At 40.5% G+C, this 12,912-nt stretch overlaps 1 protein-coding gene across 1 annotated transcript; it reads left to right on the plus strand.

Annotated features, from left to right (window-relative positions):
* The first annotated feature begins 7,684 nt into the window (after positions 1-7,684).
* Positions 7,685-12,253, plus strand: LOC109237089 (monocopper oxidase-like protein SKS1). The gene is made up of 9 exons (XM_019403348.1): positions 7,685-8,155; positions 9,060-9,169; positions 9,295-9,565; positions 9,659-9,797; positions 10,255-10,621; positions 10,767-11,132; positions 11,224-11,302; positions 11,433-11,635; positions 11,715-12,253. The coding sequence occupies exons 1-9, from the start codon at positions 8,033-8,035 to the stop codon at positions 11,812-11,814; spliced, it is 1,758 nt and encodes a 585-aa protein (XP_019258893.1). The 5' UTR covers positions 7,685-8,032; the 3' UTR covers positions 11,815-12,253.
* Positions 12,254-12,912: the final 659 nt, after the last annotated feature.

Genomic DNA, 12,912 nt, shown 5'->3' on the forward strand with positions numbered 1-12,912 from the left:
GGAAGAAATCTCGTTGATAACTATGAGATCTAGAGATTACAAAGGTTTGTAACCCAAAATCTGGACTTATTCCTTTGTTCCTTGGAGGTCTATCCCGTGTCTTCTGTTTGTTTTTCTTATTCCCAGACCCCCCNATTCCTGTCATATCCCCACCTATCACGCCATTTCTCACCTTCAAATAAACAATTCATTATGTCAAAATAATAATAATACTTCATGGACTTTTGCAAGATCTCCCTTTTTTTTTTTTAATGTGTGGTGCGAATACGACTAATTGAGAAAGAATAAAAGATAAAAAGAACTAAGAAATGACATTAGGGACAATGGATATGTCGACAAGAAAACATGCCTCAACCCGAGAGGGGTCTGGTTGTGGTGGTCCCTCTCCTTCATAATGGTAGTATTTCATAAATCACATATTTTACGAAAAAAAACTAACCTCATTGTCAGTTTGGATTTCAAAGCATATTAGTCATTTTATTTCAAAATAAATAAGGAAACGAAGACTGTAAGGTTTATTCAGAAAAAAACATATATTTCGGTATTCAAAAATCAAACCAAAATCGTTTTTCAGAAGCTAAAAGCAATCTGAAGAAGAGTTTCCAGAAAAAGCTAAACACTATTGTTTAATATTGTCCAAAATCTTAATCTGAAAGTCATCCAAATATATGCAACTTATATTCAACTTTATGTTTTAATTTTTTTTTTTCAGTTATCTAATTTTCTAAAAACTAAATCCAAGCGCTAATGAAGTGTTTTTTTAGTTTTTATCCGTGTACGTTCGGCATTTGCATTGATTTTTTGAATAATTGAATTTATTCCTCATAAAAACCATTAAAAGAGAAAGTATTTTCTATTAAAAAAATTTCATATTCAAGATTCAAACCCCCACAGTATTGTAGTAGAAAATAAAGAAAAACCTAAACGCGGGTAAGCAACAAAACAATGCAAAATTTGACTTTTGTCACCATTTGGAAGGAAATTTAAGTTCACAAGAAAAGTGCAAAAACGAGCGTGTGTTTCGGTTTTTGCGTTGGTGGGTGGTGTGGGACCACATAATGTGTGGGGCCCTTTAACCGGTTTGGAAATAATATGAACGTTGGAAGGAGGGATTTTTCTACTCATTGCTGATCCATTTGTTTGCCCTTTCTAATAATTTGTCTCACCGGCAATAGCCGGTTGCTTTTGCCATGAAATTTGCCATGTAGGCTCCATGTCATTACCACATAGGTATAACATTTACTTATGTGGATTGAACATGCATTTTTTATTTATTTCATTAAGTGATGGAACTTAGAGAGGATTGGATTTAAATACTGAATCTTGAAGGTAAATTGCATTTGAGGTTAACTTTTGTACAAAATTATTACAATTGCTACCTAATAAGGAAAAATTATTAAACCCCCTTTGTCTCTTAACTATTTTTTCCCGAACTATACAAAGCAAAATATGTCCAAGAAAAAGTAAAAGAAAATTTGTGTAGCTAATAATAGAACACCAAACAAATCATTGTGGTTAAAAAAATGCAAGTTGGATTACTCAGTTTTAAATAAAAATAAATATAATTATTTAACTAAAAAATAGTTTCAGGAATAAACAATTAAATTTATTTTTGACGAGGTCATTAACAATCGGTAAGTTCAATGGAATGAAACGTAGAATCAAGCTACTAGTGTTGTGAGTAAATTAATGAAATTAAGCAAATAAAAGATAAGAAATATCCTATTAATTATCGTTGTGAACTACAATGCTTTGCTAGATCAAGAAAGATTGCCTCGCAATAATACAACAACTTTAAGTTAAGAGTAGGATCAGTCGATTGTGAATTGTATGGGTCAGAATCCCACCCCACGATAATTAACGAAGCTAATCCCGTCTTAAGCTAATTCATGATTAATTAGTGGTACGACCACTCGAATTAACGGTATTTGACCTTTATCTGATTCGATCAACAAGGCCACGGCCCATCCGCCACCATGAAGGCGAAATCTCAACGTGGTCACGACCACTTATTGCCAGCTCACGAAGCTCACAGCTATAAATACCAAGAGAAGAAACCCTAGAAAGGGGGCTTCTTCTTCGCCACTATTGACGAGAGAAAAAAGAGACAACGATACCCATATTATGGGCAAGAGGAACACCATTGTAAGGCTCTGAACCTCTTCATGGAGAGGCAGACCAAACCAATATTATCAATAAAGGCTTCTAATGTTTCTCCTCCTAACTCTGAGTACTTATTTTTATTTCCTTCATTTGGTCCAACGGATTATTACGGTTTGCTATGATTTTTCCGTGATTTATTTATATTATTTTATACTCATAAGGTATGTGATAACTTTTGAGCAAACAATTTGGCGCCGTCTGTGGGGATTTCCTAGCAAAATCGCGTAGTTCTTCCCTGGACCAAAAAGGAAGAAACGCCAGAAAAGGAAAACAAAAGCAACCCAGCTCAAATAAACCAAAGCGACATGTCGGACAAGGGGAACTCGAAGATCTCAAATCAAGATCCAAGTGCTCTCTCTCTCTGATCTCGGATAGTGCAAAGAAGAAGAAGAAGCCCCTCTTAAGGGAAGATCTCTGTAAGGCATCTCCCGCATCCCTGATACGAGCTCCGGCCAGAAACCGGCACGGAGTATCTCGAGCCGAGAGTCGCCTCAAGACAGCCTATATATCCTCGTTGGGAAGACAACGGGTAAGCCGCTCAAGGTCTCGAATCAAAAACGAGCTTCAGCACTCAATACCCACAATATTGGACTCAGGCCATGAGCCCTCGCCATCAAAATCAACTAAGTTCAACAACAGTTGAACTGGGACTCAGGCCATGAGCCTTCGCCATCAAAATCAACTAAGTTCAACAACAGTTGAACTGGGACTCAGGCCATGAGCCTTCGCCATCAAAATCGACTAAGTTCAACTACGGTTGAACCAAGACTCAGGCTATGCGCCTTCGCCAGTAAGTTCAACTACGGTTGAACCAAGACTCAGGCTATACGCCTTCGCCAGTAAGTTCAACTACGGTTGAACCAAGACTCAAGCTATGCGCCTTCGTCATTAAATCAAGGCTATGCGCCTTCGCCAAGAAGTTCAACTACGGTTGAACCAAGACTTAGGCTATGCGCCTTCGCCATCAAAATTAGCAAAGTTCAACAATAGTTGAACTGGGACTCAGGCTATGCGCCTTCGCCAGTATGTTCAACTACGGTTGAACCAAGACTCAGGCTATGCGCCTTCGCCAGTAAGTTCAACTACGGTTGAACCAAGACTCAGGCTATGCGCCTTCGCTAGTAAGTTCAACTACGGTTGAACCAAGACTCAGGCTATGCGCCTTCGCCAGTAAGTTCAACTACGGTTAAACTAAGACTCAGGCTATGCGCCTTCGCCATCAAAATTGGCAAAGTTCAACAACAGTTGAACTGGGACTCAGGCTAAGCGCCTTCGTCAATAAATCAAGGCTATGCGCCGTCGCCAAGAAGTTCAACTATGGTTGAACCAAGACTCAGGCTATGCGCCTTCGCCATTAAATCAAGGTTATGCGCCTTCGCCAGTAAGTTCAACTACGGTTGAACCAAGACTCAGGCTATGCGCCTTCGCCAGTAAGTTCAACTACGGTTAAACCAAGACTCAGGCTATGCGCCTTCGCCAAGAAGTTCAATTACGGTTGAACCAAGACTCAGGCTAAGCGCCTTCGTCATTAAATCAAGGCTATGCGCCTTCGCCAAGAAGTTCAACTACGGTTGAACCAAGACTCAGGCTAAGCGCCTTCGTCATTAAATCAAGGCTATGCGCCTTCGCCAAGAAGTTCAACTACGGTTGAACCAAGACTCAGGCTAAGCGCCTTCGTCATTAAATCAAGGCTATGCGCCTTCGCCAAGAAGTTCAACTACGGTTGAACCAAGACTCAGGCTATGCGCCTTCGCCATCAAAATTGGCAAAGTTCAACAACAGTTGAACTGGGACTCAGGCCATGCACCTTCGCCAGTAAGTTCAACTACGGTTGAACCAAGACTCAGGCTATGCGCCTTCGCCAGTAAGTTCAACTACGGTTGAACCAAGACTCAGGCTATGCGCCTTCGCCATGAAAATCGATAAAGTTCAACAACAGTTGAACTGGGACTCAGGCTATGCGCCTTCGCCATCAAAATCGATAAAGTTCAACAACAGTTGAACTGGGACTCAAGCCATGCGCCTTCGCCATTAAATCAAGGCTATGCGCCTTCGCTAGTAAGTTCAACTACGGCTGAACTAAGATTCAGGCTATGCGCCTTCGCCAGTAAGTTTAACTACGGTTGAACCAAGACTCAGGCTATGCGCCTTCGTCATTAAATCAAGGCTATGCGCCTTCGCCAAGAAGTTCAACTACGGTTGAACCAAGACTCAGGCTATGCGCCTTCGCTAGTAAGTTCAACTACGGTTGAACCAAGACTCAAGCTATGCGCCTTCGTTATTAAATCAAGGCTATGCGCCTTCGCCAAGAAGTTCAACTACGGTTGAACCAAGACTCAGGCTATGCGCCTTCGTCATTAAATCAAGGCTATGCGCCTTCGCCAAGAAGTTCAACTACGGTTGAACCAAGACTCAGGTTAAGCGCCTTCGTCATTAAATCAAGGCTATGCGCCTTCGCCAAGAAGTTCAACTACGGTTGAACCAAGACTCAGGCTATGCGCCTTCGCCATCAAAATTGGCAAAGTTCAACAACAGTTGAACTGGGACTCAGGCCATGCACCTTCGCCAGTAAGTTCAACTACGGTTGAACCAAGACTCAGGCTATGCGCCTTCGCCAGTAAGTTCAACTACGGTTGAACCAAGACTCAGGCTATGCGCCTTCGCCAGTAAATCANTGCGCCTTCGCCATCAAAATGGACTAAGTTCAACAACAGTTGAACTGGGACTCAGGCTACGCGCCTTCTCCATCAAATCCAACGAGTTCGACCTCGCTCGAACCATAAGGCTAGACACCTTCATCCTCAAATCTAACTAGTTCAACCACAGTCGAACCGGGACTCGAACCAAGCGCCTTCATCGTTGAACTCAGCAAAATCCAACCTCCAACGAATCGAGGCGCAGGTTGGGCACCCTCGCCCTTCAAGTAAGCACTCCCAACTCAAACTAAGATTGGGGGCACGCAAAGTCCGGCCCCGGTCAAACTACAAGGCCACATTTTTTATCATCACGGTCGGTAGTTCGACCGCGCCCGAACTGGGACTAAGACTAATGGCTAAGTGCCGCTATCGCCAAGCAACGGCTCCGACTCGCTCACCCCGAGTCGAAGAAGAAAAGTCGTCAACAATCAAAAACCTAACATGCCTACCAGAGTCAAACTCAAAGGTAAATCACCCCTTCGAACGCATGCAAAGAAAAATCTAAAGGGGAAAAAGGGGAGGTACAAAATAAACACAAGGCAAATAACGGAAAGGAGATCTCATTTATCTACAAAGTTAATTGCGGGTCTTCCTCGCTTACACCCGGCCAAGGCCGATCAATACAAGGAAAGAGAAAAGAAAAACAAGAAAAAATGCATAACATCTTTTTACTCGGCGCCATCCGCGCCACCATCTGCACCAGCGTCAGCCTCTGGCGTCGCCGCGTCAAAACCACAGTCGGTACGGGCCTCACGAGCCTTTTGACACGCTCCCTCGAAAGCAGCTTTGGTCACGATGCCGGCCTCCCACAAATTCTTATATACATCACGTTGGGCCTCGGCAAAGACCCAAAGTTCGCGAGCCTGGCTGGAAGAAGCGGCTTGATCCCGTAGGCGCTGATTCTCTTCTTCTAAGGCTGTGATCCGGTCCGCCATGACTTGGGCGTCCTGCTCAAAGACACCGATCCGCTCCTCGAGACTCGCTTCTCTAAAGGCCGCAGCAGCCCTCTCCAACGCCCGTTGGGACTCGTGCATGCGGATAGCTTCCTTCAACGCCTCAATAGCCTTCATTAACTACATGACCAATCGCAAACCGATTCGGTTCTGCAGAAACGCGCGTCGTTATGACAAGCTCCGTGAAGCGGCTTTTCGGTCACCAACCGGCGTCTCACCTGCGAAACGGTTGCAACGACCCATGAACGCCGAGAGGATGTTCCGTGCGCCTTCAGAACGATGGACGTCGCCAAACACGTATCCAGCGTACCCCTACTCCCTTCGGCTGCACAACATATGACCCGTCCACCATGGTCGACGGTTATGCTCCCAAACAAACGTAAGGATCAGAGCACAACAAAGCTCGACCTCACTCGAATTAAGTTAAAGGGTCAAGCGCCCTCGCCAAGGAGGAGAGTTCGACCTCGATCGAACGACGACTTGATAGCACAATAACAAAACACTAACACTCTACAAGGCTAAGGGCCATCGCCAAAGAGAATTCCGCCTCGACCGAAGCGACGGTCGACCTCCCTATCCGAGTTTCTCAAACTACAGTCGATGAAATCCACTCATCGAGCTCGGCCAAGGCACGACCTCAATAAGCGGAGGGATTAACTGTATGGGTCAGAATCCGACCCCACGATAATTAACGAAGCTAATCCCGTCTTAAGCTAATTCATGATTAATTAGTGGTACGACCACTCAGAATTAATGGTATTTGACCTTTATCTGATTCGATCAACAAGGCCACGGCCCATCCGCCACCATGAAGGTGAAATCTCAACGTGGTCACGGCCACTTATTGCCAGCTCACGAAGCTCACAGCTATAAATACCAAGAGAGGAAACCCTAGAAAGGGGGCTTCTTCTTCGCTACTATTGACGAGAGAAAAAAGAGACAACGATACCCATATTATGGGCAAGAGGAACACCATTGTAAGGCTCTGAACCTCTTCATGGAGAGGCAGACCAAACCAATATTATCAATAAAAGCTTCTAATGTTTCTCCTCCTAACTCTGAGTACTTATTTTTGTTTCCTTCATTTGGTCCAACGGATTATTACGGTTTGCTATGATTTTCCGGTGATTTATTTATATTGTTTTATACTCATAAGGTATGTGATAACTTTTGAGCAAACATGAATGAATTTACAAGTAAATTGAGTAGGGGCATTTATAGCCTAAGTTTAACATTCACATGATCATCCCCATGTTCGCACTTCGCTTGAAGTGGATATCAATCGCCTGATACTCGACAGTTGTGGACGATAAATCTGGCATAGTGGGCATGAGTGAATCCCGTGAGTTACGAGGTCAATTGAGGACTGAGACAAGTTTCAGGTCGTGACTCATTAGTAAGTCTCCGGAATCATGGGGTGCTTCACTGAGACACAACACTTATTTCTCCGCGGAGGGGGTCATCGAGCCATAAGTACTTCCTGTAAACATCGAATTCTACTACTATCTTGATCCCAAGATAAAACCTATCACAAAGGTTACATGCGATTTATCCATGTGTCAAGTCGATTTTTGACCATTACAATAACAATTAATTTTAATTTTTCTTTTTGTTGGAATAACTTGTAAGGGCAGAAGAAATACAGTTGACCTTTAATCACCAAAAGGACCACATAACTCAAAGTTGTAACTTTGTAGGTCGAAATCTTGTTGAAAATGTATTTTACCATGAAAGAAATAGATAGAAATGGAAATAAAAAGAGAGTTGGTGTACGACCGGCTTGAGGGGTTAGTGGGGTAACATATGAACGCACATTGCGCCACACATTATAGGGATTTTATAAATTTAGGGCGAAATAGAGAACCGTTTTTTGCTGACTCACCCCCAATCCATTCCCTCATTCCTTTCCCTTGTTTTTTAAGCCAACTATTATGTACTGCCAATACTACTTAATTTACTCATTTCGATACTATACAAACATTTGAAAGAAAAATTAAAAAAAAAAAAAACCCTACAAACATACCCCCACCCAAAAAAAAGAAGAGGTTTTAAAAGAGGGTCTGCTCTCCCCTGTGACTCTTCAAACTTCTCCCCCCCTGCTTAGCACTACACACCACTCTCATGTCCTTTCTAAGGTGTTTTCATACACAACAAGTAATCTAATCTCTCTCTTTATACTAAAGTAAAACCGCTTCCTTGTATTTTTCCATTGAATCGTCAATGGGCTGCCGTTTGTGTTGCATTGCTCTGCTCTTCACTCTTTGCTTCGCCGCTGACCCTTATGTCAATTTTGAGTTGGACTACTCCTACATCACCGTTTCTCCTCTTGGCGTTCCCCAACAGGTTTCCCCATTTTCCCCTCCCTCTTTTATCTGCATTAACCAAACCGATTTTTTTGCTTTATTAGAAGAAAAAAAAATCTTTTTTCCTTTGCTATTCAAGAAAGATTTGAGTAAAAAGAACCCCTTTTTTTCTATGGGTTATCGGGTTTTAACTTGATGTTTTATGTTTCCATGGGGTTCTCTTTTTTTTTTCTTCGCTTTTACCCTTTATAACTGTTCATAATTTTGGTACATGAAAAAGATTAGGATCTCATTACAGATACATGTCAATTTCTATTTCTCCTGATGTAATACTTTTTAAAGATTTTGTTCTTTATCTAGTGCTACTATCATTTGGTGTGTAAAAGTTGCAAGGGACCACTTATTAGGGTCCCTTGTGTTAGTCAATTTTGGTCCATAGTGGTGATTTTTAGTTTTGCTTGAGACCAAAATACTAGAGTTACTTTAAGTTTTGCTAAATTTTGGTACATAGAATGGCGATTTTTGTACACATTTTGGTTGTATAGTTTCTATATTCAGTTGTATAATTATGAATTGGATGTAAAATTTACTAGGTGATTTCTTCCCATATGCATAAGCTTACCCGGTACAGTACTTGTACTGGTGGGAGGTAGTTGAGGTACCCATTGCAATAGTTGAGGTACCCAGTGCATTAGTTGTGCGCGCAAGTTGGTCCGAACACTATTGTCATAAAATAATATTATTATGAATTGGATGCAGTTTTTTCTCCTTTTAACATTTATATGTCTTCTATATTTACTGTATTGTGCTAAAAAAACTTATTTAGCTGCTATCACAAATATTTGCTGTCCTGTGTTCCCATTTTTCCGAATGAGGGAGAAAAATAAATAGAAAACAGGCTCTCATTGTTGGTTAATGGACCATGATTTGACATATAATTGCAGGTTATAGCTGTGAACGGGAAATTTCCAGGTCCTGTCCTTAATGTTACAACCAATTATAATGTTGTGGTGAATGTGAAGAACAAATTGGATGAAAATCTTCTTGTTACTTGGTAAGTCTCAAGTTATAATCTTAAGTGCATTTTCTATGTTTAATTGGAAGAGTGAGTGTTGACTTATGTGATATTATGTGTTATATACTTTAGGATTTTAGTTTTTTCTTTTGAATTTTTTGCAGGCCTGGAATTCAGATGCGACGCAGTTCCTGGCAAGATGGTGTTCTTGGTACAAATTGCCCTATCCCTGCTAAATGGAACTTCACTTACCAGTTTCAAGTAAAGGATCAGATTGGTAGCTTCTTCTATTCTCCTTCCCTCAACCTACAGAGGGCATCTGGTGGTTTCGGTTCTTTTATTATCACAAACCGTAACATTATCCCTATTCCCTTTAGTCCTCCTGATGGGGATATAGTGATAATTATTGGAGATTGGTACACCCGCGACCATAAGGTTAGTGTCTCTTCCAGTTTTCGTTCTCTCTTTTAAACAGTGGGGCTCACAAATTTTCAAATTTACCAACTCTTGTTTACTTTTAAATTATAGGCTTTGAGGAAGGACCTTGATGCTGGAAAGCAATTGGGGATGCCAGATGGAGTACTTATTAATGGAAAAGGCCCATTTAGATACAACACGACGTATGTGCCTGATGGGATTGATTATGAAACGATAAATGTTAATCCAGGTCAAGCTCTTCAGAACTTGCTAAATAAGTCTCAAAACTTGATGTAGTTGATTGGTTGCCCTTATACTGGCGCTTTGACAGGAAAATTGCCTGCTTATTATGTTCATGAAATTGATCCGTCCACTTGGAATTGTTTTCTGATCACCTTTAGTTGTCTTTATCCTTTGTGTTTTGTAGTAAATGAAAAGAAAACTCACATTAGCGAAGTGATAACAATTTTATTGGATTCTTTTGTATTTTCAACTTTTGTTTTTCGTTTTGAGCCTGTCGAAAGTTGAAGTGTGTTTGATGTCATAAAAACATTGCAAGTAGCAGATTTGTGAAAGCTTAGAGATTAAGAACTGGACCTTGTTATTTTACACTATCATCTTATTTGAAAGCAAGTAATTTGGATGTTTCTATTTGTTGTTTGACATAAATCATAACCCTTTGCATGTGATAATATGTCGTTCTGCAGGCAAAACCTATCGGGTTCGGGTGCACAATGTTGGAGTTTCTACTTGTTTGAATTTTAGGATTCAAAATCATAATTTACTCTTGGTGGAGACAGAGGGATATTACACTTCACAGCAGAATTATACTAGTGTAGATATTCATGTTGGTCAATCTTACACATTTCTGGTTACCATGGATCAGAATGCAAGTAGTGATTACTACATTGTGGCGAGTCCTAGGTTTGTAAATCAATCACTCTGGCAGAAAGTAACTGGTGTTGCTGTTTTGCATTATTCCAACTCCAAAGGAAAAGCAGCGGGCCCCCTTCCGGACCCTCCAAATGATGCTTATGATACATCTTATGCACTGAATCAGGCCATGTCTATCAGGTTCATTGACTGTTTCCTTTCCCTACCTATTGATTTCACTATGTCGTTCAAGTAATACAAATTGGTATACTACTTAAGATGACTAATTTGGCTTGGAATTTGCGATTGTTTCTTTCTATTCAATAATCTGATGCAATATCTGTAGGCAAAATGTTTCTGCAAGTGGAGCTCGGCCGAATCCTCAAGGATCCTTCCATTATGGTCAGATTAATGTCACAGATGTTTATCTGTTAAAGAGTGTGCCACCAGTGGTAATTGATGGAAAACTTCGAGCTACATATAATGGGATTTCATTTAAAAATCCTGAAACTCCAATAAGGCTTGCCGATGTATACCATGTGAAGGGTGACTACAAGCTTGATTTCCCAACCAAGCCAATGAACAGGCCACCCAAGGTGGATACCTCCCTTATCAATGCAACATACAAAGGATTTATAGAAGTCATATTGCAGAACAATGACACTGTAGCACAGAGCTTTCACATGGATGGTTACTCATTTTTTGTTGTTGGGTATAGCTTTTGCTTTAAAAATGTATCGTTCTATTATTTGTACTTTTCTGTCGAGTGAATGCTAATGTAGTTGTTTTCCTTTTTGCTGCAGGATGGGTTTTGGAGAATGGACAGATAACAACAGGGGCTCTTATAATAGGTGGGATGCAATTTTCCGGTCTACAACTCAGGTTTGTTCTTCTGTGGCCGTCTTTGCGCATATAGCCCTCTAATAGGTTGAAGGCTTTCGATTACTGTTTTTGCTTTGTCATTTATTATCTATGTATGATCCTCTCTATTTACTGTTTGTGTACCTTTTAGGTTTTTCCTGGAGGATGGACAGCGATCATGGCATCTCTTGACAACGTTGGGGTATGGAACCTCAGAGCAGAAAACCTGGACAGGTGGTATTTAGGGCAGGAAACTTATATGAGAATCATTAATCCCGAAGATCATAGCAACAAAACAGAATTGCCAGTTCCTAGCAATGCTCTCTACTGTGGTGCCCTTGCTTCTAAGCAGAAGTATGATATTATCTCTTTTGTCGCACATATTTTTGCTTACTCGTAACGCACCTCTAAATTGATCATGCATGTATTTCAGGCCACAGAAAACATCTTCAGCGACAACCATATTTAGAAGCTCGGAGATGTATCTTACGTTTATGTTGGTATTGTCTGCTGTTATCAGTCTCCTATGCTAGCTTGTGAAAAACATTGGAATAGCTGGAACCGGGAATTCACTTTCTTGTGCGAGATGTGCTGATAGGTTTTCTGTTGCTTAATTCTTTTTGTTTTCCTTGAGAAAGTTAATTAACATTAGTTTGCACAGTGTCCCTCCTTTCATTTCATTTTTTTTAAAGTTTTGGAAAAATGTGAAGGCAACTAACAGAGACAGTATTTCGCAGGGGATCCATCATTCTTTGTCTTAATTACTGCATAGTTATTAGATATGATGAGCAACCCTTTGTGATTATTCTGGTTTGTCCTCTAATTTGGGATCATTAGTTCCTTTTAGTTTGATTTTTTGAGATAAAACTCTTGTAATTATTTTGTTAATTCTGTAAGCTTTTTTGTGCCTCTCACATTATAATTATTTGGTTAGGCCTATATAGCTTGAAAATGGGTCAAGCTTCTGATCAATCGTTTAAATTTTTTTTTTTTACTCTTTAGCCAGTGCTTAAAAAGTTTTTACTCGCCTGGACGAAATACCCCTGTGCTAGACATGTGTATTGTGTAAAATATCAAGGACATGGTGTCCTTAACTTCGTGAATGCTGTGTAAAAATTTGACATGTCCTTAACTTCATATGTGGCAGTGTAAATGTTAACTTACACAGCATTGTCTCTTAAAAAAGAATGTTGCCTGTTAACTTACACAGCATGTTAACTTCAGTTGTTAAACTTTAGGACATCATGTCCTTTAACTTCATATGTGCAGTGTAAATGTTAACGACATGGCGTCCTTAACTTTATGTGTGCAGTGTAAATGTTAAGGTCACCATGTCTTTAATATTTACACAGTACTCACGAAAAAAAGGGTAAAAATATCTTTTCGTATTAATTTTAATAAAGAATATTGGCTGTTTTTGCTCAGCATTAAAAATACTGAATAAAAACTAAATACCATATTAAAAAGTGGCTATCCCAAGCCATTTCTACTATTTTTGGGTAAATCTGTATAGGCCTCCGGTAATTACAGCAAATGCTGCTAATGAACAGAGTTGCTCTGTTACTCTTTTGCCTTCATACCCAACCAAAAAAAACGCTCCTTTTCGTCATATTTTTTTAAAACAACAATAT

The sequence above is a fragment of the Nicotiana attenuata genome, unplaced genomic scaffold (genome assembly GCF_001879085.1).
Source record: "Nicotiana attenuata strain UT unplaced genomic scaffold, NIATTr2, whole genome shotgun sequence".
Taxonomy (NCBI): domain Eukaryota; kingdom Viridiplantae; phylum Streptophyta; class Magnoliopsida; order Solanales; family Solanaceae; genus Nicotiana; species Nicotiana attenuata.